Source organism: Ciona robusta, chromosome 11 (assembly GCF_009617815.1).
Source record: "Ciona robusta chromosome 11, ASM961781v2".
NCBI classification, from domain to species: Eukaryota; Metazoa; Chordata; class Ascidiacea; order Phlebobranchia; family Cionidae; genus Ciona; species Ciona robusta.
Genome location: NC_143245.1, coordinates 1,121,656 through 1,147,535, shown reverse-complemented (window position 1 = coordinate 1,147,535; position 25,880 = coordinate 1,121,656). Strand labels below are relative to the sequence as shown.

Below are 25,880 nucleotides of genomic sequence, written 5' to 3'. Positions count from 1 at the left end.
TATAAAATAAAGCAAAACTGATTTAGATTAAAGTTGTAATGTGAATTAATATATTTAAAAACTATCACAAAGAGTTATTACGTAGAAGAAACGATTGCGTAATAGGATGCCCTTTAACCCGCAGCCGGTTTTAGGGCGTGATTCAGCAGTATTAGAGCCGTGTCAGCGTTTCTTTATAAGGTATTATGAAGTCAACGGTTCGGCTTGGCAGGTTTGTTTTACTTTAGTTTGTGTTGAAAGATATTAAGTTTGGAGCATTCGTTTGAATAATGACTAAAGTTTCTTGCAACCAGCAGAATACAACAACCAAGTAAATATGTTTTAGCGTATTTTAAGTTATGTTTGAATTGAAAGTAAAATTGGTAATGCAGCTTTTGTGAATATATCTTGTGTGTTTTCTGTATGCTACTGTTCATTTTATGCCACGTTAACTTTATTATAAGGGTTAACAACTCCATATTAAATCATTAACAGCAACTACTGTAAACAAAGTTTTACTTTATATGCTATTGCTGTATGTCGAATGTCGTTATGTCCTATAGGTAATTTTAACCTTAAAAAAATAGATTTAGTTATTAACAACTTGTGTTTTGTATTTACTAATTGATATCTACCTCATACCATTGGCCTATATATCTACCTCATACAGTCTACATGTAAGGTTATTATCTGTCTTACTCTTAGTATTAGTTCACATCATATTTAGTTTTATTAGGATGTGAAGGTACAATATGTTTCATTACGCATATTTCCCACATGTAATACTGCAAACTCTAATTTAGTTAAAGTTGATACCATTTACCAACATTGTGCAGCAACACCCAAAACTGCTTTTCACCTAAACGTAAAGATAATTTATAAAAATGAAAATCATTGATTAGTTTGTCAAATATTAACCTTTTAACCAGATGCATTAGTTATAGTTGTAGTTGGCTTTATAACATGCTTTAACTGCAGTAAAACTACCATGTTACCAAGCTTATTGAAAAGTGGGATCTGCCAACTAGCTGGCATCACACGCAGAGGAATCCCTGTTGTTTATTTCACATCAACATCCAGCATGAAATATTCGCTTCCAAATGATGGGAATAAGTTTACTGAGGATCTTGTAACGGTCCTTAATTATTTCCATGAATCGTCAATTAAAATACACGGCACTGAACAGCTATGTGTGGTGGTCAATAAGCGTAATTTGGACCTTAAAGTATTTGAGTGGATAGTTCAAGTTTTAAACCACTTTGGTTCTTTGAACAATAATGTTATTCAGCAAGTTTATATTTACGATACCTCCAAACCACCCACCCCACATAAATTACGAATACCTGGGCTTGGTATCAGAAAAAAGAAGCCTAACACACTTTTGCTACATTCTGCTAAATTTCCGCACCAGATATTCCATGATTATTCTGAGTTGTGCAAATTCATTGACCCGGAACAAATGGTAACCGACATGCATGGTCGCTTAACTGTGAAGTTAAGGTCATGGCTTTATATCTGGAACATTGTGGAAAAACTTTGTTCATTCTGCAAATCGGTTGAGTTGTGCACTCCAATGTTTTTGCAACGAATTAACGAAAGAACTGCTGCGTTGTTCTCGAAAAGTGAAAAAGAAAGAGATGCATATCATGCAGCCACAAAAAAATGGTTCCTTAAAAAGAAAGAGGAAATGCTTCTCAACAAAGCAATATCACAGTGCCAGTTATTGGTGGAAATATTCATGAATCCCTATATGGATCCTTTTTTCTCTGAAATGGAGGGGAGGCCCGTGTTTAAATATGCTCGACGCGTTACTTTAGATAAACAGCAACAACTATCAACTGTACAGAGACAGATTGATGCAGCGTGGAACAAGTTAGAAGAGGGAGTCAAAGGTTCTGACAAAACTGATTTATTATGGTGGAAAACACCTCCTTGTGATGATGATAATCAACATTGTGATGTCATAAGTTCACCTCGATCATTAAAGGAGTTATCATGTGAAGTTGCCTTGAAGGAAAAGTTTGGTTTGAACACAAAATATTTGTTATCTTTAGATTTTTTCCAGTTATTTTCTCACATTTTTCAATGGTATCATCATATACTATGCAGTCATGTTTACTATAATGATAATTCAAAGTTATTGGTAAGAAACAGGGAAACTGTGCAGTTAACCAGAGATGAGATTCAGTCTTTGCAGTCAATGTTAAGATATGTTGACGACTTCACTGTTCGAACACAAGCTCGATTGTTAAGTCATAGATGCTTTATTTTGTTGAAGTTTTGTAAAGAAGAAGTTTCTTTGGATGAAATGAGAAATATTGAAAGCTGGAAATTAAAATTATTGGAACATTAAAAATAATATAAGAAACAACTTAAGGTTTTTCATTGATGTTATAGGGCCTATAAAATGTTAATAAAAAAGTGTAAATCAAGGCGTCAAATTTTTTTTTATTGATTGAAAACCCTAAAATAAATATATATCTGCATGGTATAATGTATAAATAACCCAATAGTATGTTCATGTAAAATATAACATAGTTTTGCTTCTAGGGTGATACAGTGATGTGCTATTTTTATACAACAGTAAATATAGTTCATAGAGAGGTGCCTTTTGTCTGCTGCATTAATTGGCGGATGCCACTTCTTATTATAAGTTCATTCTTATTGTGTGCACAATAATGTTATACTGTCTGTGTCTGCTGTTGATATTATACCATAACAGTGTAAGTAATACTATCTTGCTATCACCTTATGCTATTTCCCATTTAATATGGTACTTTTAATTTATTACCATCTTTTTACTTGTTAAACCATTTGCAGTCTATATATACTTATGCATTCAATTTGTGCTAGTTCTTTCAAGCAATGTTATGTGTCTTGTAAGTTGGAATCTTTGCAAAACCAACATTTGCAGTTCATCTATTTCACAACTTTTTGTTTCCTAATTTAAGTTAGCAATATTATTAAAGTATTATTCAGAATATGAAAGTAACAAGATACGTACGGATATTTATTTATGTTCAATCTGTTCTTATGTATACAAAAGCTGTACAATATGTGACACTCATTTCCTATTCAAATTCTTTCTGCTGGTAGTCTTTAACTGCAATATTAGTGTTTAAATGTTGACGGTACTATTATATGTTTTCCCATTTTATTTTAAATAATATCATGTAAAATAAGTTTAACTTAAAGTTATATATATATGTTTTCCATGTGGTGCAACAAACCCTAAGTTAAATGGAGATAATATAGTTTTAAGCTGATTAGCTTTGACAGTTGGATCTAAAATTATCATGAAATTTACATAAATGTCACCAGTTGTTTTTCTTTTAGGTAACACTGTAAAATTATTAAAATATCAACACTGCACCGATGTCGTTTTGCTGTTAATTCCCATCTCTTCACTATGTTAATTACATATGGCCTTTGATATTGTAATCAAAGGTATATATAATACATATAAAATGATGTTATGTTTTAATTTACAGATATTAAGATATAGGTTGGCTGTTGGCAACTCCCGTTTGCTGTGTGCAACCATGAACAACAGCAACGAGATCCAGTTTCCAACCAACTTACCCCGCTCTGTTTCTACGGCAACCCATTCTTCATTCTCTTACTGTGGGGTCCATGGTGGCTTCACCCCAATATGGAGGAACGATGGTTTGTCACAATGTTTCTATGACACAGTAGTCAGTGGGATTTTCTTCGTTCTTCTTCTACCATTGTTTTACCAAATCAATAAAATGAGAAAGTAAGTATTGGATGTTGGGTAATGGGTCAAATCTGGCATTAATCCAAGATCCCTGCCCCACATTGTTGAAGTACTGCACCCATTTAAAATACTAAGTATATATATATAAGAAATGGGCCGAATCTGACTTATAACATCTTGGTCTCGCCTGCTTTCCAGTTCTTTCGGTTAAATTATAAAATAAATGCGACGATAAAATAAGTTGAAAAATAGGTCTTTTAAGAATATTTTGAGGATAAATTGCTTTTACAATTGGAAAATCTATGGGTGGCTGCAAATCATGCAACCTATGAAGGATAGGCTTGTATACATACTCTGTATTGTATAAAACAAAGCCCACGGATATATATTAAACATACATGGTTGTTCTACCAGGCATAGTATAATTAATTGGTGGCTCATCTGGTATAAAAAACGTAGCGTATTTCCACTGTTTTATACCAGATGAGCCGTTAGGCCCACTAGTATATTATTCATACATGTTTAATTTGTTTAATCAAACAGACATGGAGTTGCGGTCGAGTCAAAATACAAACCACGTTCTGTAATGTATCAACTACAAGTACTGTGTATGTTACTTCTATCTATTGAAGTACCTGTGTCATTTTGTGTAACATGGGGTGAGGTGGACCATGTAACTAGTGGGATGGCTATTCTTACTCTTGTTGCTAGGTATGATATGTATTAGCATGTACTGTGGACAGTTTGGTAAAAAAACAAACACGGCTATATACAAAAATGCACAAAAATTACAAAGTACTCAGCAGTACACAAATTGTTACATACTTTGCAGCCTGTATGTTCTGTAAATGCATGAAGTGTATAAAGCTATCATATATAGTGTTCACACTGTTTACTAAGTCACCTGTGTTAAAATATGAGCCCAGAGATTTTCAGATAGAAAAGGATAAATAGGTAATATAGTAGGATGGGGGAAGATGGGACATCTTCGGCGCATATTATCCAAATAACCTGATCGTGTTTCAAACAGTTAACAACGGCCTATGGGAGTCTTGAGCATATAGATTTATAATTCTTCGAAAGTTCCTTGTTTACTACCACATTGGCCCAGAGTTAAAATGTGTCCCAACTTCCCCCACCCTACTATAATAATTAATAATCTACTTTAACCAAGTCCAAAACAACAAATATATCATTTGAATATTGCAGATCTGGTGCTGTGTTAGCAGGTTGTTGGTTGTTGCATCTGGAGCGAAATATGATGTTGCTTGCTCTTGGTCGGAAGGGCCACAGTGCAATAATGTTATTTTTATGGGGGTATCTATTGTCTACGGAGGTATTAAAGACAGCGTCGTGGAACAGCGAGGATTGGTGGTTCAAACAACAAACACCTCAACAACAGGTGTGTTTAATTACACTGTACTATCCAAAACTGGAACCTAGAGCAGGGCTCTTCAACCTTTTTCTGGTTTGGTGAACCCTTAAAGTAGTTGTGCCGTGCACACTGGTTGAAGAGTGCTGCCCTAGAGTATAACTGATCTTCTACTTTATGTGGCCTTGTGGAGACCTGGGATTTAAGCGAGATTTGGCCCATTACCCCCAAATGATATTTACCGATTACATAAACTGTATAGCAGTCCAATTTACCAATGTTTTAATATATTTATGATATTTTAGTGTTTAAGTGATAGGATTACTAATGGTTGAAGACCACCAATAGAAAGGATAGAGAAGCTAAACAAATTTTCAATTCTAATTTTCCTTTTTTCTGTTAATTACTGTAATCACTATCATGTTATTTCTGTGTTTTATAATTTTTATTATATTATTTCTATAGATTTTGTTTGGATTTTGGGTTGGTCGATTAGTTTGTTCGTCGCTGCTCTTTACGATTGGCTTTTGGTCACCGGGTGTGCCAAAGCTCAACTCCTGTTTGTATTTAAGCGAAGACGACAGAGACGTTGAAAACGGAACGGTAAGAATTGCCCAACAAAACCTACATTAAAATAAATTCTGTATATATAAAAATTTCCAGTGTAAAAATGCCAGTCCTGCAAGGCTAGATACCATTATGTTTATGGGCCTATGAGTCCTTGGACAAGACACTTAACAGCAGTTGTTCCGACCCAGGGGCTACTTCTGGTTTGTCTAAATTGTCACCTATACTTTAAAATACCAAAAAATGTCCCATACAAAACCATAAGCCGCCGTTGCCGTGCCATAAGAAGATAATATAATTTCCATTCGGTAATGCAGTGTATGGAATCAAATGATTGTCCTGTTCAATGTAAATAGATATACAATAAGTAGGGACAGCCATTGTTGAAAAACAATGGTCAATGTACCCCATCCTGTTTCCCACATGAGGCTTGGAATGCATGCATTAGCGACAGACGGACATTTTGCATATTTTAACTGTTTTTTAGTCCTTTATTCTTTATTTGTTGTTGCAATTGTTGTATTATAGGATATGGGAAACACTTCTGATAAATATTTTGTGAAAAACAAGATGGCGGCCTCCTTACTTGCTGATATCTATGTTTTTGGTCATGTCTACCTTGCCACTTGGGGTTTGGCAACTATCATGTATAGTATATGTCTATATAGTAATTCCATGTATCTAGCATTGGTATCTTGTTGTCTGTTTTAATTCTTATCCCCTTCATAATTGACTGTTGTATCTTACAGGATCCCCTGAACAGACCACGGGGTGAATTCACAGGGTTGGGAAGCCATGGAGATGGTTCTACATGGTCAGGAATAAAAGAAAAGGTGACAATTTATTTTATCATTTTTGTTAAATTTGATAGGACTTGTATTTACTGAGCCTAAGGCGATGTGCGTAATGTTATTGGCATCTGAGGTGACACCATATATTTTAGCACCTCAGTTCTTATCTTGCAAGACCGGCGATTCCAAATCATTGTAACAAACGTTTAAAGCAAATTGGCAAACAAACAAAATTCTATAACAACTTTTGCTGCTGTTAGATGTCTATACAAACAAGCAGATTATAAATAAATTTGCATTCACACGAATTATATACATTTAATGTGAATTAAACGCAATTGGAAAAACAGCACAACCCCAAATTTCTGAAAAAACAGTACAACCACAGAAAAAAAAAATGTAACATTTATATTTATAACTAGCACTAAAGATACCAATGTAACATCAATAATATTTAAACAGGCTGTGCTACTATGGCCTTACATGTGGCCAACCGGAAACCTTTTCCTTCAATGCCGTGTTATGATGTGTGTGGCAATACTTATTGCAGGACGTGTGGTTAACCCATATGTTCCAATCTATTATAAAAACATAGGTGGGTTGTTTGGCTTTATACGCCGTGTTTGTCAAATTTGAGAGTCATAACTCTCTGGATTTATTTGCGGTTACATCAAATGTACAACCTAGCACAAGCTTTCTGTGGCCACAGTTACATCAAATGTTTAAAATCTCTTTTTTTATAATTTAAATAACACATGACTGACATTTTGAAACTCTTTTTGCCGCGTACATTTTAGCCTATTTAACAACTGGCAAGGTCCATGTGGCAGCAAATATCATGGTACAGCTTACTCTATTTTAATTAGTAGTCAGAACGTTTTATAGTGGTATCATTACTGTGAGTACAAAGGAATGCAACAATATTAGCCACCTATATATCCACAGTGAATGGTCTTACCACTGGCCAACCATGGAGCTATGTATGGGTTCAGGTTTGTGCTTACGTTGGATTGAAGTTCTTACAAGGCAGTGGCATGTCGGGTGGTTTGTTGAATGGATTACGTTCGTATTTATGGATTCGCGTCCAACAGTATACCAACAGACTTGTGCAGGTATTTGCTTTGTACTTTGTGAATGGGTAATATGCAGGAAAATGTGATTTGTCTATTTGTTTTAAAAGGAAACGTGTGTATAGGTGTCCACTTAGTTTATAAAAATTAAAAAAAGTAAAAAGAATAAAAAAATTGCTTTATTGTCCTAGTTCTTTGTTACTATACAAAGTATATATATATGCATTTATATATAAGTATAAGAACAAATCAAATTTTATAAACAGTTGACCACGACTAACCATTTTAAATATCCCAAAACAAGTGACAATACTGTAAAATATTAAATGTACTTTTGTTTTTATGAAAATGTGTTTTAATTTTTCATTGAAGGTTCGTTTGTTCAGCCACTTGCACTCTCTCTCCCTCCGGTGGCATCTTTCTCGTAAAACTGGGGAGGTGTTACGCTCCATCGATCGCGGAACTATCAGCATCAACAACCTGCTTTCGTACATCGTGTTTAATATTGTGCCAACCATATGTGACATCATGATTGCTATTGTTTACTTCATAACTGCATTCAATGCTTGGTTTGGATTGATCGTTTTCATTTGTCTGGCATTGTACCTTGGTAAGTGGATTATGATGTCATAAAGTGATATTATTGATGTAACAATTATTGTTGGAAGGACACTTACATTTTGGTCAGTTGCAACTTGCAAGGACACATATATTTTTTTTTTCTTTGTTGTGAATATATATATATATATATAAATTTCATATTGAACACTTTAAGCGTCGTCTCATGTCGCAGAAGAATTTTAGTTTTAAAATCGAAAGGTTTGAAACTAATTTTATTTGTATCCTATGTTGCATATAAAACTAGTAAATTTACATTTCATACATCTTCAGCTGCCACAATAATAATCACTGAATGGCGAACCAAGTTCCGTCGAGATATGAACACAAAGGATAACAAAGCAAAACAACGAGCGATTGACTCCCTTCTTAACTTTGAAACCGTGAGTTTTATCTTCTTTCATTTTTTTATAATTGGTGTGCAGATAGCCCTTACTCAGCCAAACCTACAATTCCAGTTTTTACTAATATCCCTGCTTAAGTTTGAACCCAAGTTTATAAGGAATGCATTACAAAAATAAAGTTAAACTTGGTGATTGATATACTGATTGTGTTCTACGTCTTTATTTTCCTGTTGTTTGTTGAATAGATAGCCCCGAGCGTACAATCCCAATTTTACTACTCAAAGCGTTACCAAGTTTTACCTTTTTTGGGTTATTTCACTTGTATTTGCACCGAGATATCACGGGCGCTAATTGATTGTTTTCACTTCCTATTACTTATATTGGAAAAACATATAACTAATGATTTTGTTTTGGGGATATTTCCAAAGTAGTCCCAAGATTTTCAAAAAATTTTCAACTGTTGCATTAATAGTCATTTTACGGTCAGTAATAATTCTTTTATGTTGAAATTTACTTTTATAAAAAACATCATTTTTTCTGCTTTAGGTTAAATATTACAATGCAGAGGAACATGAAGTTAGGACATTCGATGAAGCCATCAAAGATTACCAGGTGTTGTGTGACTCAACAATTGTGATTTTATTTTTTGGGTTGTAGTACAGTCTTTGTACAGAGTACCCTGGCTTCTGGGGTAATGGGCAACTCTAGGGTAAATCCCAGGTCCCATGGCATACTTCACTGTAGGACCTCACCCATATAGAACACTGTGCATATACAATGTTGAGGTAATGGTCCAACTTCGGCCTAAATCTTAGGTCCTATACCTCACTGTAGGACCTTACCTATATAGAATAGAATGTGCATATACAATGTTGGAATAATAGGCAATTCTGGGCCAAGATCTTGTGTCCCATGGTTTACTACACTGTAGGTCCATGTAAAATAGAATAGGATTCTACTTTAGTTAAATATTACAGCAATAGATCATTAGATCTGTCATTTTTAAACTATCAAGAACGCTTAGTCATCATTTTAGGTGCTCCATTTATAAAAAAAAAAAAATTCTATTATTTCTGATTAAAAGTCAGGTTTATAAAGGTTATGTCTCAAATATTTGCGGCAGTTGTTTATAAACTTGAATATTTCCAACACAGGAATCTGAATACTTAACGAACACATCGCTTGTGTTTCTTAATCTTTCACAAAACACAATAATCAACGCCGGTTTGTTCGTCGGGAGCATGTTGTGTGCGAGATATGTGCTCGACGATAAGTTCCAGGTAAGTTTGGAACGATAAGTTCCAGGTATGTTTAATACATGAGTTGCCATGATATAACAAGAATATTTCCAAATATTTTGTTTGCTTGCTTTAATATTACTTATATATTGGGGGGCGCCTATTTTTTTAAAAAACTAGGGTGCTTTTTTAGGCCATTTGCCCATTTTATTGCCTTTAATTGGTGCATTAATGGCAATTAAGTTAACATTATGTAAACGCAGATTATTTAAAAATGGTATCATAAGTCATAACTTCACATTTTCTGTAAAAACTTAAATATAATTCAAAAGTAATATTTTTCGAAAATCGAAGTTTTTAATTAAAATAAAATGATAATATATAATTCCTAATTATTTTCCCAGATAGGTGACTTTGTATTATTTGGCACATACATCATACAACTGTACACTCCACTTGGATTCTTTGGTACCTACTACAGGATGATTCAAACCAGTTTCATTGATATGGAAAATATGTTTGACTTGTTTAAAGAGGTAATGGTTTTACATTGTGTAGATAAGTACTTGTCAACCTTATTATATTTGTGGACAATTTATAAAACGTTCTGTATTTCACTACTTAAAGTTAGACTTAAAATAGGAAATTATATTTATTGTATATGCACACTCTACTTCTTTTATACTCCATGGTTGTCTTTGCTACCCTGCCACCCCAGGTTTGGTGCCTATAATGACATCATAATACCATATATGTCACAAGACTGAAACTAGCAACACCATAATACCATGTATTACATCACAAGACCAAACCTAGTGACATCATAATACCATATATGTAATAAGACTGAACCTAGTGACATCATAATACCATGTATGACATCACAGGGACAGGAGGTCTTAGATGAGGAAGACTCGATTGTTCTTCAATTGAAAACCGGCAAAGTTGAGTTTGACAATGTGTGTTTCTCTTACACACCTGAGAAACAAATCCTTAAAAACATTTCATTCACGGTTAACCCTGGGGAAACTTATGCATTGGTGGGTGGGCGTTTTACTTTGGATTTTATGTTTTGTAGGCTAACAATTTTATTAGGCAGAAAGTGGTAAAATACTGCTTAAAATCAAACACTTTTTATGTTGGTTTCTTTGATATATTTTTCACTCTTAAACTTAGTGCTTCACATTTCCCCAATAATCATTTTAGGGTCTATTAGTCCACTAATGTTTACCATTTTTAATTACCTAATTAGTTAACTTAGTTTTAAATAAAACTATACTTACTGACTTACATTAAAATTCTGTGTTTTTTTTTAAATAAAACAGCTAAAGCAAATTTAACATTGACAACAGGTTGCCAGGAGAACACTTGTTATGTTTAACTATCTATTATACCCCACAGCAATGTGTTATAAGGTTTCTGTGGCTAACGAAAGACTTTTGTATTAATCTTATATTTAGAAATAGTACAAGCTATTTTCCTAATAAACACTAAATTAATAAATAAATAATAATTAATAAATAAATAATATAAAACTTATATTTTAATACAAAAGTAAACAAGTTCTAAAACAATATCTGTTTTTTAGTAAATAAACAATATTAAAATTTATAAAACATGTATTTTAATATAAATAATTAATTTTGTAACAATTTATAAACTAAACAGGTTGGGTCATCCGGTTCCGGCAAAAGCACGATAATTCGTCTTTTGTTCCGATTTTACGACATTCAATCTGGTGTGATCCGATTGGACGACGTAGATATTAGCACTGTGACGCAACAATCACTAAGAGCTTGCATTGGGGTCGTACCACAAGATACTGTCTTGTTCAACGATAATATTATGTGAGTTTTATTTTTAATTTATGTACGAATTGTTCAAGGTTCTGTGACCTTAGTTATACAATGTCATGGTGGTTTTTGAATATTATTTATCACATGTGGAAAATTTAAACGTAATGTGATACAGATGTATAGTATGCTACTAGAACTAGAGTAACGTTTCTTTACTATTGTTTTACCTGAAAATTATTTAAAGTTATAAGATGCACCATTTGGGGTAATGAGCCAACTGTGGACCAATTTTTTATAGTATGCCTGGCCTATATAGATTGGAAAAGATACTCGAATATGCTGCATGCTACATTGCATTATTTGGATAAACAGAATGTGGCAAAAGTATAAAAAAAACATTTATAGTAGTAAAAACATAAAAAGTTCTTAATATTTTTTAAAACATTTTTTTTTATTTTGTAAGTAAAAAGTTTATTGAATCTGTGACTAAATGATGTCCTTTCTGACATCACAGGAACAACATACGTTACGGTCGAATAAGCGCACGTGATGAAGAAGTTGAAGAAGCGGCTGAAGCGTCAGATATCCACCACAGAATATTAGCCATGCCTGATAAATACGACACCATGGTGGGAGAACGTGGGTTGAAACTTAGTGGGGGGGAGAAGCAGAGGGTGGCTATTGCAAGGACATTGTTGAAGGCACCGGATATTGTGCTGCTGGATGAGGTGGGTTGGTGGTTTAAGTGTTTCTTTGTTTGTTCATTGGTTGATATTGATGGTGAACAGTTCTGTAGTCCATTGTGGGAGAGGCAATAAAGTTTTATGATACTGCAGGCAGTCGTTAAAACACAGGTGTTCTGTTTCATACATTATTATACGGTTGTTCTGTTTGATATATGTTGTGCCCGCTTACAAGTTACCAAGTAACTTCGGGGATAATTACTTTGGAGGAAATGCTTTGTTAGGATGAAAATTTCATAAGTGATCATAGAGCTATTGTCGTTAAGTGTCTTGCTTGAAACATACGTCAACAATCGTAGCAGCGTCGAGCCTCAAACCTCTTCTGATCTACTAACCCCTATCCCCTTGCACTGTTTAAAAATTTCTCACACATTTGTTTTCTTCGTGTATTCTTATCCAGGCGACATCAGCATTAGACACAACCACAGAGCGTAACATACAAGCTTCATTATCACGAGTATGTGCGGGACGTACATCTATCGTTGTTGCTCATAGATTATCCACCATCGTTAACGCTGATTGTATTCTTGTGGTGAATAATGGAGAAATTATTGAAAGAGGAAGGTAAGAAGTTGTTGTAACACTTACTATATAACATGGGTGTGTAATGTGTATGGTTATAAATAACATGGGTGTGTATGGTTTGTTATCTACACAAAAGTGGGAGATAGGAAAATAAATAAATGTGTCTATAATTACATAGTTTATTGTTTAGCTGCTGTCACTGTTTTGGGTGGTAAGGTTTATAAATTGATGTGGAAATAAAACATATAAGAATCCATAGAATAATATCTAACAAGCTACAAATTTTACAGCCACGATGAACTGTTAGATCTTGGTGGCGTTTATAATGAGATGTGGCAACAACAATTAACTGAAACAAGTGATACGAAAGAAAATGGAAAAGCAAAATAAGTTTTATGCTATATCTATGTTGGTTGTGCTTTTATATAATGTCTATGTGTTGTATTATTGTGAGCCTTAATGTCTATGTGTTGTATTCATCTTATTAGTTTTATGTAAATTGCCATTTTTGAGATATTGGGGCCGACTCTGGCCTACATCACCATGTCTCACCTCGCTGTAGGTTGACCTTTTTCTACAATATTGGAACTCCATTGCACAACCTAACACTTTATTAGCTTAGAAGTTCCAGTAAACCACACCATGGTTGCTTTAAATATCATTGGTTCCACTATATATTATACCAGGGTACAACACCCTTAGTTCTTGGTTAATTTTGCCAAATGCAGTGTTAATGTAGACTTCACCATGGTGTGTGCAACCATTGAAAATTAACCTTAACGAGTTTAGTATGTCAAACTCCACCTCTTTCTGTGCAGTTTTACATTCACTAAGTAAAGTGCTATGGACTTTTGAACTAGGAAATTGGGTCAAAACGATCAGTTGAAACTATTGAAAATCGTGACATCATACCTCTAATCATGTCATTAAAAATATTTAGATAATTTTTTTTGTATTTTATGTCAGAAATAATTACGTTCAATAAAACTAAGCGTCAAAATTTCCAGTATTGCGCATCGATTTTGTAAATGAATATTTTCTTTTCTTCTGCAATCTTTTCTTATGTGCGGCATGAATACTGTGGAAACAAAAAAACTTCTTTTAAACTAATATTATTTTTAATATTATTTCTACAGGTGTCAAACCTGTAAGTTTTGTACTTGGGCACCTATATTGATGCAGCAATGTCATTTCATTTGCATTGCGATGAAATTTGTAGTAATAAGTTGTGATAGAAACCTTATTTTTGCTAACTTAGGCAGACCAATCTTGGAATTTTCCGCACTACAATAATCTTTAAATATTACTTACAACCAATTATCTTACATTTATGAGTTTGGTGCCTATAAATAATACAGTTATATTATTTACGTTGTGGTAAAATTTATAAAACATATCCTGAAGTAATATAAACACATGTGCCCACCTATCCATGTTATAAAGCTCAGCAATTCTATCTTCTTTACTGGTGTCCGGTGGTTTTTGTGCCTCCATTATCATTTCTTCCACCTTTGCAAGACAAGATTGTAGATTTCTCATCTGATATCGACTTTCCTCGTCCCAAACTATTAAGTCTCCGGTTCGGGTTATTTTGTTTTGATACTGAAATATTAAACGATATCTATTCATTTTTCGAGGTAATTTACAACCGGAATCTCAGATCTCCTAAGAAAAACCATCCTATTTAATAGGATCAGTAGGCCTATTGATAGGGTACATTTTCGACTTTTATATTAGACAGGTCACAGGTGCTGATTAAAAATTAAAAAATCCAACTGTCACTTCTATGCAGCTGTTTTATAAACCACTATTTTGTCAGTTTTATTGAACAAAATAGCCTATATACATAATTACATACTTTCTCTGCCATAATCTTCCTCACTTCAAAAGGAATCCACTCAGCTTTCATTAAGTTGAAACGAACAAGCGCTTTACTCAACGTTGTGTTGACGTGTTGACCTCCTGGTTTCGAACTCTTACTGAATTCAACTTTAACATTTCCTAAAAATTTTTAAAAACGTTTATAATATCATGTGTAACTTTTACCCTCTCATAGTGAAGTTATAACATAGGGAGTTATACCACTAGTGTTCTATTTGAGTTTTAATTTATACGCAGGTTTATTTAGCAGTTACAACGCAGGTGAATGAATGAATGTAATGTAACTTACTTTATCCTCGCGTGGCCGGAAAACGACAGTCGTTATAACACGGGTGTGCACCTCGCGCCAGCTTACGAGTTACCAAGTATGTTACTTTGTGGGTGATTATTATTTTGGATTTTTTTTTCATTTTTATGTATGGCTGATAATTTGGACAACCCATTAGTGACCACTGGGTTGGAGCAGGTATTCTGTTTCATTCACCTTCTGCCACAAATTACGCCATTTGAAGTACAAATAAACAACATCAAGATGCAATAAACAATAATTTGAATTACTCATTCAACTTACTCCTTAAAACTGGGCCAACAAATTTGTCTGTGGTGTTATGACTTTTATCTTCCTGTAAAAGATAAAACACTATGTTATACAACACTAGTATGCAGTTACCACATAAAACCAATTAAAATTCTGATATTAAAAACAATTTAAAAAAGCTTGAAACTTCGGAGGCTAGAAGGACTAGGTACGTATAAAAGTTTTGGTAAGGTGGTAATTTCTGTGCAGGGTTGCTTAATTATATAACACCTACAAAAATACAGAAGTAAAACTTTATTAATAAACTTACACTGTGTTGATAAGACGAGAATGAGCCCACACTTTCAGGATACAAGTTCACTGTGTGATAAATACTTTTGTAAGCAATATTTCGTGCAATGCATTGACTGCACATGTTCGATGTAAACAAAATATTTCGAAGTAATGACGTCATAGCTTTGGTAGTTCTTTAAATAATAGCGGGAAAGCAATACAATTAATTTTGGTTATTTTTGGGTTTCTAAAACAATATTAATTATTTTTGTTATTTTATAATGCGTTCTTTTTTGCTATACGGTTCGCAACTTCGTATAAATTTGATAACTCCTTCGTTAGGTGATAAAATGGTGTTACAATTCTGCATGTTCCGCAAGACCTCGCATAGTCGCATGTAGTTCGATAACATATTCTATAGGCTATAGCCAAGGTGAAACTTTAAAACCAGAGTATACTAAACAAGTATACTCTGTTAAAACACTAAGAAATTACGCAACACATAACTTTATATTTATTATCTGCAAATTTCTAAAACATGACTTTGAAATTCAAACCATGAATCAGCGTTTATTTCAACATTCCATAGAGATCTAAAAAGTATTAAAATTGTGGTCTACTGTATTTTTTACATCCACACATAACTGGGTGAATATAGCAGAAACTATTTTACACTTCTTGCATAGTGACTTAAGTAGGAATAGTATGCATATTACACCTTTAAAGAAAATGCACCAGTCAGCAATATTGGGATTTTACGAAAACTTGAAAATATTTTTTAACGGCTAAAGCAGAAATACAATGCTTTGTAGATTTTTCAATGTTGCACGTAAATAGCAATTACAAACACAGTTTTACTGACATTCTGGTTGCTATCATAAATCTTCAAAATGTGCAAACAGTGCGTTTTTACTTTCTGTTTAAGTTGCAATATATAATTGGGTTAGCCCAAAAAAGATGACAACTTAGGCATACCGAGAACCAGCATTACAGGAAGAAGGTTAAACTCCCAGTTTCGTTCCATGAGAATTACTGAAACTTTTCCGTGGCATAACCAATCACGCGTGTAGCACGTGTACGACGCATGATCACTAGAAGCGTGGTGTCAGAGTGGGGGGTTTTATAGAATTCTCCCTCAGTCAGTTTATCTTCATAACGTTTCACTCCGTTTAAGCTTTACTAAACTGTGATCGTAAGCGATACGCGTGAACGTAACAGGTACAACCGGCGAAATTCCAACTAACGTTCATACTGGGGTCGGATAATATGTGCTGACTTCGCTTTTATTGGTAGCACGTATCGTATGTCTGTAAGTTTCCGACAGATTGTTAGCACAGTGTATGGAAACGGTGGTCCATTTAAAGCAGTTACAATCGTTGTTGAACCATTGTTGGTTTATATATATACAACTTTTTTAAATGCAAAACGGACAGAAGATTGTTTATAAACGATAGTATGAAATATTTATGCACAAGTTATTATACAATATGCAAATTACTCAAGAAAAAATACATGTTCTTAAAAAATCTTAAATATTATAAATGTATTTTTACATTAACCAGCAGATTTCCCTTTAAATAAACACAATTGAATAAATATGTCCATCAAAATAACGAACGTACTTCTGCTGGATAATGTAGATCCTTCAGCAAAGAAAGTTCTGGAAGAAAATAGAATTAAAGCAACTTTAAGTAAGGAGAAGTTCACACCAGATGCTTTGATTAAGGAACTACAGGTTGGCGATGTCATATATTTTAAAAACAAAATTTAGAATAATTATGGTAAAATGCAGTTACACTTATAGTCATCAAACATGGGGAACCTCATTGATTAATGTGGTGAATGCATTAACCTTTGGCTCTGCTTGTTTGTATAAACACCTAACAGCAGGGTAAAATCTAGGGTGACATTGTTTAAATACAGTTACACTCATATTTGTCAAACATAGGGAACCTCATTGATTAATGTGGTGAATGCAATAACATTTGGCTCTGCTTTTTTTGTATAGACACCTAAGAATAGAGAAATGAGTTGTTCATGTTATCTCTTTTCAAAATTGGGGTAACAAGATACACCAGGCGGCCTTAATGTTAACTTGCATTAATGCATTAACCTTTGGCTCTGCTTGTTTGTATAAACACCTAACAGCAGGGTAAAATCTAGGGTGACATTGTTTAAATACAGTTACACTCATATTTGTCAAACATAGGGAACCTCAATCTCATTGATTAATGTGGTGAATGCATTAACCTTTGGCTCTGCTTGTTTGTATAAACACCTAACAGCAGGGTAAAATCTAGGGTGACATTGTTTAAATACAGTTACACTCATATTTGTCAAACATAGGGAACCTCATTGATTAATGTGGTGAATGCAATAACATTTGGCTCTGCTTTTTTTGTATAGACACCTAAGAATAGAGAAATGAGTTGTTCATGTTATCTCTTTTCAAAATTGGGGTAACAAGATACACCAGGCGGCCTTAATGTTAACTTGTTAGATATATCTTGCCACCAATGCCTAAATTAACCATATTTGTGTCTAATAGTAAAAAGCCCTCCGCAGTAATAAATACTTTTACCCATGTCCAACTCTTTCTAATCAATAAAAACTCTTTCTTACAGCAATATGATGGCGTTGTGGTTCGTTCTGCCACAAAGATCACGTCAGAAATCATCGAAAATTGTCCCAAACTTTCGATAATCGGACGAGCAGGCACGGGGGTCGATAACGTTGATGTTAAATTTGCTACTAAGAAAGGAGTGATTGTTATGAAGTAAGATTTCTATGATTTATAAAAGCAATCAAAGTATATAGTCAAGCCAACATTATTTTAGGGAATAATCATTATAATATTGCTTTAATAAAATTAGTTGCCTACTACCATTATTGTTTCACAAAAGGCTTAATAGATCAGCAATTTATTTGTGCATACCAAAAAAAACAAAAACATAAGTGTGTGAAACAAGAAAACTAAATAAGGTTAAATGTTGGTAACTTTTATCTAACTCTTTTTGTTCTCACTAGCACTCCCGGTGGCAACACACTCAGCGCAGCGGAACACACGTGCACGTTGGTTTGTTGTCTCGCACGAAACGTACCAGCTGCTGATGCTTCGGTCAAAGCTGGGAAATGGGATCGAAAAGCTGTAAGGAGATTTCGTTGGTTTATTGCTGTTTCTATACCTTGCTTGTTATTATTAATGTTTGTATGGAAAGATCATTAAAAGTTTTGTCTGTTGTGTTATGTTGGTTCTAATTTAGAATTACATTTATTTGTCAGTTTTTTTTTTCTATTCCACTTGGTACCTATTCAATGCCAGACACATAAATTACTGGCTAGAGTTGACCCCTTGTATATAGAATTCATTTTGTTCATGAAGCTCAAATTACTACATGAATAAATAAATTATAAAACATAAACTGGCCTTACAACCAATCTTATATTGTACATGTCAACATATGTGATTAACAATCTCATATTTAGTTCATGGGTCACGAGTTGTTCGGGAAAACTCTCGGCATTGTTGGACTTGGTAGAATAGGAAGGGAAGCGGCTACGAGGATGCAAAGCTTTGGCATGACGGTAAATATGGTTTGGTATTATTGATCTGTTTGTATGTGTGAGGTCCTTATGGGTGGTATCCATTGGGATCTAGCCTGAATGGTAATAACAGTTATAGAAAGGAACATAAAATATGTTTGCTGATAATCTCGTTTACCTTAAACTTAGTTTGCTATTTACTGCTACAGCTAAAAAGCAAAAAAGCAAACATTATGTTTCAAACTTTTATTTGTTGTGCAATTATTCCATAATAAACATAACGCAAAAACAACACGATTTGTAACAATTGTAATTTTTAAACAACCTTCGAAACTTGATTTTGAGACATAACAATCAAACACTTATTATTACTGTAATAATTGAAATATAAAATGTTTCTCCCAACAGACGATAGGTTTTGATCCAATTGTTTCAAAAGAAGAAGCTGCCAAGTCTAATATTGAATGGCTGACGTTGGATGAGATGTGGCCGTTATGTGATTACATCACCGTGCATACACCTCTTATACCACAAACTAAAGGTGGGGCTTGTTTAGTTATGTTATGTATATACGAGGTTTCTAAACCACACTGATGTGTTCTTTCGTTGGTTTACTGATTTGTTATTAAACCAAAATTCTCCAAATATTGAATGTAATGTGTTGTTGTGTTGTTGTTTTTTCCTCACTGTTTTGTTTAACCTTATCAACATTTTTTAGTTTGATTTTTTTTTAAACAAAAATACCTTCTTAGGTTTGTTGAACGACACATCGTTTGCAAAATGCAAGAAAGGTGTCCGTGTTATAAACTGTGCGCGGGGAGGAATTATTGATGAAGAAGCTCTCTTGAGGGCGCTAGAGAGTGGTCAGTGTGGGGGAGCAGGGTTGGATGTCTATGTTGAAGAACCTCCAACCAACATTGCTCTTGTGCGCCACCCCAAGGTTATTTCATGTCCCCACTTGGGAGCGAGCACAACTGAAGCTCAAACACGTTGTGGAAGAGAAATTGCCGAACAATTTGTCAACGTGTCAAAAGGAACCGATTTCTTTGGCGTTGTAAGTTACTGGTTTAAACCTTTCTTTATGTTTAATTAACTAAAGGATTATATTTAACATGGTATTACTAACTCATTGTTTTGTATACCAACACATTTATAATAGTATTTGCAACAACAAAACAATAGATAAAAAATAAATTTAAGTCATAAAAACTTCAAGAAAGTAGAAAACATAAATTTATATATATATATATATATATATTTCTTTTTTTCTTTTTGAACCATAACCAGTAAACTAACTAAATAAAATGGAATACCAAATACCATGTTATGACAAAAAAGTTAAAAGGCTTCTTTTTAGCTTGTTCATCCCTTTAGTTCCTTTAAATTAAATCTATTCGATAGCAATTAGTCCCGAGCTATGTTTTATTTTATATGATGTTTATGTTATGGTCACAGTTGAACGCACCTGCTCTCTTACAAGCTGCGTCCACGGATATGAAACCTTGGATCTCCGTGGCAACCAACCTCGGCAAAGTTGTTCAAGCTTTCATGAAGAATACAGCAGTGACAACTCTTTATACACAAGGTATATAGGTGGCAACATAGTATGTATAGTAGGGTGGGGTAAGATGGGTCACCTTTCATTCTATATTCTTGTCTCATTCGTAGTAAACAAAGATTATTCAAAGAATTATAAAACCGTATTATCCCGACTCTTATAGACCATTGTTAATTGTTAGAAACACCATCAGGTTATTTGGATATTATGAACTAAAGGTGTTCCATCTTCCCCCTCGCTACTATATAAAACCAGTAGCACAAGCATGAAACAGGTTCCATGTTAAGTCCCTTTCTCTAAATTAATATTCTCTCCTACAGTCCTAATAACTGATGTTAGTATTTTCTTCATTTTTTCACCCAAGCAATGCCGTTGTATTACAGTTTAATAAAAAGTACGGATACCTAATTTAATGTTGTAAAACTTGAGTTAGGGGTAGATTTCACTTACTGTACTTCATTAAATTTTTGGTCAACATTCACGTGCAGCAAATGATTTGATCACCTTATATTTAAGAACAATTGTCTATTCATCAAATTCAAATTATATTTTTATGCTGTCGATTCATATACGTTTAGTTTTTTTTTAACTTTTTTATTTGATTTCATATAAATTTAGTTGTTTATGTATTTTAAACTTGTTGTGTTCCACCCACCATGCAGGTGCTAACCTTTCCAAAAGTGGGAAATGTTTGGAAGCTGCTTTATGCGCTGGTTTGTTGTGCTCTAACTCCTCTAGTGTCAATCTAATCAACGCAGCTTCAATATCGTCCGATCTTGGAGTGAATGTGAGTTTGATTGGTGTTTAGAATAAATATTTAACTTTTTCATGGGTAAACAGCAACCACATATTTTGTCGGTTTGATTTGATCTGAAACTAACTTTGAGACAATGGCTTTTTTTATGTAACAAAATTATAAAACTTTTGATTTTTTGTTGTAGGTAACTATGAAGCAAGATGAAGTTAAACCTGGTTCCAAACATTCTTATTGTAGATTGGAAGCAAAATGTGAAACAATGACATTAAGGTTGTTTAAACACAATAATACTTTACTTTAACTTATGTCTTATGACCAGGGCCATATCCATGAATTTACAAAAGGGAGTCCAATTCTATTATGAAACATTTTATTACATACTGCATGAAAACCAAATGTGCAGCGCAATAAAGCAAGGTTATTTCATGCTTTTTTACAAAAAGGAGGGCGGGCCCCTGTGTATTATCCATTTAAAAAATACCATGCACACATTTAAAAACATCCAATTTTAGCTGGAAAGGCACTTTAATCTTTAAAACTAAGAAATTATGTTTTCCCTAGCCTCCTAGGCATGGTATTCGAACACACACCACTGCTGGTATCAATAAACAACCAGCAGTTATCACCAGCTTTACAATTCAATGATAATTTGTTGATATATAAAGGCGAACCATCATCACTACCAAACACAATTGGTAAGCGTTATCAAAATGCACATTTTACAAATACATTAATTTCAATTGAATTAAAGTGGCCGCTTACTTTTTCTTAATCAGTTTTTATCATAATGGACTTTTAATCGTACATATTTATGTTTTTCATTTTGCTTTTTTTTCTTATTTTATGTCTTTGTTATATGGTATTAATAAATTGCAACTTTAGTTTACAAATACACAGAGTGACTTCTACTGTTAACAACAGGAATATTGGTATATGATTAAACAAGTTTATACAAATAAAATTGTCTGTTTTTCGGCCTATTCTTAACATATTTAGATTGTTTGTAATTTGAAAACTTTTTTCATCCATAGGCGTGCTCAGTCAATCTGGTGAAGTGAAGTCACTTTCAAGCACATCTGTACAGGGTGGATCTCGTTGGTTTGCCATTACAACAGCACAAGCTGTATCGAAAGACGCAATCAGCAAAATCTACTCTGAAAACGTTGCATCAATAAGCTTTTAAAAACTGTAGCAAATTTACAAAACATGTCTTCAATCTGTATTGTCAACAATTGCCTTATTAGTTAATTAATGAATTTTGAAGTTTCGTGTTAAATCCTGTAAGTTTCCACTGTTCAGCTTTTGAAACCATTTTGGTGCTCGAAAATTTAAGTCGCTCCATAAGAATGTCATATACGCTGTAATTTTGCTTGGAATTGTATCATTGTACTCAAAAATTAGATGAATAAAACTTGAAATTAATGTATGTGAAAGGTTATTTTAATACAGGCACAGATTAGGTTCCAGCACTTTCATAGTAGACCTGGTTAAAAATGCTAGAAGTTCACCACTATGCTCAGAAACTGCTTACATTGTGTTTTTGCCCCAGGGAATGTGTATAATACCGATGCTTACATTATATATACGCACCCACAGTGTGTTCAAATTCAAGTATTATATAGATATAATGATACAGTGTCTTTACATAATGAATTTGTTGTGGATTTGCAATGATAAGTGCAAACAAAGGTGTTAATGATATTGTGAACAAAATTAGTTGGGAAACACTGTTTAATTATTGATACGCATGGCTGATCTTGTGGCGGGAAACCATCGTCACAATCTCTTGGCATATATTGCAAGAGAGGTGTTTTGTTTTAGCTTGCTGTACGAATAGCTCTGCATCTCTTTTATTGCGAGGTTTGTAAGAAAAGCTACAATATGTGGATCAGGGTTCGAACAATGGACGGTAAAAGGTCCGAGCAAGTTGATGGCCTTTCTAAACTAACGAAAATCGAAGATTTGCGAGAACTTATAATGGAAAAGTTTAGCGTCGAACCTTCGCTTCAACGGTTGTTCTTCCGAGGGAAGCAACTAGAAGATGGCTACAGCTTATTTGATTACGATGTTGGGTTGAATGCACTTGTACAATTGTTGGAACGGAAAGTTATAAAAGAAGTGGAAACGCAGCAAGAAAACGAGACTCCAGCGTCGCCGTCAGACACTGATAGCGGGATCGAAACCGCTGAGAATGTACAAGAAGTGGTGGAGGATATACCTTCTACTTCATGCGAAGGTTTGTACAAAGTTAATGCTTTAATTGACGCCCAAGACACAGATGTTGGGGCATGGTTTGAAGCCAAAGTTGTTAATGTTACTAAAGGCAAAACTGATGGGTTGGATTATCATATTAAGTTTGATGATTATGGGGATGATGGGGTTAAAGTTGTGGGCGAAAAGTTAATTAGACCAAGAGCAAGGAAGCTGTTGGAATGGAATGAAATAGAGGTTACTTCTAAGGTGATGGCTAATTACAATATGGATCATCCCAAGGAAAGAGGTTTTTGGTATGACTGTGTTGTGCTAGATAAGAAGAATAAAAGAAAAAAGAACGAACTAACTGTGCAGTTATTGTTGGGTGAAAATCGCACTTTAGAGCCATGTAAAATAACCTTTGTAGAAGAGGTGTTTGTAATTGAGACTGTGGGGTCAGAAAGTGGACCTCTGTCTGCTGATACAGCTGTGGCAAGGAAAACTGAAAAAGAGGCAGATTGTGGCCACTGTAGAGACAACCCTGATAAGGATTGTAAAGAATGTGGTTGTCATGTATGTGGAGAGAAACGGGCATTTGATAAGACACTGCTGTGTGATGAATGTAATCTTCCATTCCATACATTCTGTCTGAATCCTCCTCTTGATAATTTGCCGGAGGAAGATGACTGGTACTGCCCTCTATGTTGCCAGGATCGATCTAAAGTAGTAAAAGCTGGGGAGAAACTGAAAGAGAACAAGAAGAAAAACAAAATGAAGTCCATGACCTCTGACACACAGAGGGATTGGGGAAAAGGGATGGCTTGCGTTGGAAGGTCAAAGATTTGCACCATCGTGCCTTCCAACCACTTTGGTGCCATCCCTGGTGTCCCTGTTGGTAGCTTGTGGAAGTTTCGTGTTCAAGTCAGTGAGTCTGGGATTCATCGACCACATGTGTCAGGTATTCATGGAAAGGAGAATGAAGGAGCTTACTCGATCGTGCTCGCCGGGGGATATGAGGATGATGAAGATGATGGAGATGAGTTCACCTATACTGGAAGCGGGGGTCGCGACCTTTCAGGGAACAAGAGAACAGCAGAGCAGTCATGTGACCAAGTGCTGACGAAAAACAACATGGCGATCGCGCGAACATGTGACGTGAAAGCTGATGCGAAGAATGGAGCAGAAGCTAAAGATTGGAAGAAGTCAAGACCTATCAGGGTTGTGAGGAATTATAAGGGAGCAAAACATAGTGATTATGCTCCTGAAGAAGGGAATAGATATGATGGGCTTTATAAGGTTGTTAAATATTGGCCTGAGAAGGGAAAGTCTGGTTTCATTGTGTGGAGGTATTTGTTCAGGAGAGATGACAAGGAACCTGCACCATGGACTAAAGCGGGGAAGAAGAGAAGCAAGGAGCTTGGAATTACGATAAAATATCCAGAGGGCTATCTTGAAGCACAGGCTCAGAAACTCGCGAATGAAGAAGCAGCCGGACCAAAGAAAAAAGGCAAAAGGAGCCTCAGCAATGATGATGCTGGTACCCCTAAAAGTACTCCAAAGAAAATCAAGATTAACGAGTTTGAGGTTTCACAAGAGTTGATGAAAATGATAAAAACTGACAAACTTAACTCCAAGTTGTGGAGCGAGGGGTTAAAGTCAAGAAAAGAAGGACAAACCAAGTTTTATCAAATCATACAAGATCTGTTTATGTGTGTGTGTTGTCAGGATGTGGTTCACCAACCAATTACAACTCCTTGCAAACATAATTTATGTAAGACGTGTCTACAACGTTCGTTCAAAGCAGATATTTATTCGTGCCCGGTTTGTAGAGAAGATTTAGAAAAAGAAAATATAGAGATTAACATTCCGCTGCAGAAAGTTCTTCTTAAACTTTTCCCTGGATATACAAGCGGACGTTAGTTGGATTATTGCTACATAGCTTGTGCTGTTTTATTGATACATTTAGTGATTTTAAACGCATTTAGTCTTTTTGAGCAACTTATATATAAATGTAAATACCTCTGTTTTTCTAACACGTAAATAAGAATGTTAAATTTGTAAATTTTTTGCTGCTTTATTTTCTCATATGTTTGGAAACACATCTCAGTTTTGCAACTAAGTTTTTACTGTGAACTTCACCTTAAACAACTGAAACCAAATTCCAATTTTACAACATGTTGCTGATGCAGGGATAAAAGCCAACTGACATTTTGTTGCTGTATGTTTGTTTAATTTTACCGTTTATGACATCACAATAACATCTCTTAACACATAAATTAGCATGACATTCTAACACCTGACACTGCCATATTTCATTTTGATTGTATTTACTGTTTGTTTTGTTAGGTGATAAGGACCATTGTTATGTCATAGAGT

The 25,880-nt window shown here is 34.4% G+C and overlaps 4 protein-coding genes across 4 annotated transcripts; 3 read left to right on the top strand and 1 right to left on the bottom strand.

The window, feature by feature from the left end:
- The first annotated feature begins 170 nt into the window (after positions 1-170).
- LOC149727629 (ATP-binding cassette sub-family B member 6-like) lies at positions 171-13,705 on the top strand. The gene is made up of 18 exons (XM_089887692.1): positions 171-310; positions 3,471-3,736; positions 4,241-4,408; positions 4,907-5,099; positions 5,535-5,672; positions 6,386-6,469; positions 6,890-7,022; positions 7,373-7,539; positions 7,870-8,107; positions 8,389-8,498; positions 9,006-9,071; positions 9,614-9,739; positions 10,102-10,233; positions 10,585-10,737; positions 11,366-11,544; positions 12,008-12,221; positions 12,637-12,800; positions 13,052-13,705. The coding sequence occupies exons 2-18, from the start codon at positions 3,522-3,524 to the stop codon at positions 13,149-13,151; spliced, it is 2,580 nt and encodes an 859-aa protein (XP_089743818.1). The 5' UTR covers positions 171-310; positions 3,471-3,521; the 3' UTR covers positions 13,152-13,705.
- Positions 13,697-15,838, bottom strand: LOC149727628 (large ribosomal subunit protein mL62-like). The gene is made up of 5 exons (XM_089887732.1): positions 15,491-15,838; positions 15,214-15,265; positions 14,620-14,762; positions 14,188-14,363; positions 13,697-13,839 (listed from the first exon to the last, which is right to left on the bottom strand). The coding sequence occupies exons 1-5, from the start codon at positions 15,632-15,634 to the stop codon at positions 13,749-13,751; spliced, it is 606 nt and encodes a 201-aa protein (XP_089743858.1). The 5' UTR covers positions 15,635-15,838; the 3' UTR covers positions 13,697-13,748.
- A 1,157-nt stretch (positions 15,839-16,995) lies between these two features.
- On the top strand, positions 16,996-22,737 carry LOC149727627 (D-3-phosphoglycerate dehydrogenase-like). The gene is made up of 11 exons (XM_089887705.1): positions 16,996-17,188; positions 18,078-18,229; positions 18,481-18,601; positions 18,940-19,038; positions 19,405-19,537; positions 19,749-20,050; positions 20,452-20,581; positions 21,217-21,341; positions 21,496-21,581; positions 21,873-22,006; positions 22,343-22,737. Exons 1-11 carry the CDS (start codon positions 17,051-17,053, stop codon positions 22,492-22,494), a joined length of 1,572 nt encoding a protein of 523 aa, XP_089743831.1. The 5' UTR covers positions 16,996-17,050; the 3' UTR covers positions 22,495-22,737.
- Positions 22,738-23,053: 316 nt separating this feature from the next.
- Positions 23,054-25,850, top strand: LOC149727626 (E3 ubiquitin-protein ligase UHRF1-like). Its single transcript, XM_089887698.1, has one exon. It carries the CDS (start codon positions 23,193-23,195, stop codon positions 25,422-25,424), a length of 2,232 nt encoding a protein of 743 aa, XP_089743824.1. The 5' UTR covers positions 23,054-23,192; the 3' UTR covers positions 25,425-25,850.
- Positions 25,851-25,880: the final 30 nt, after the last annotated feature.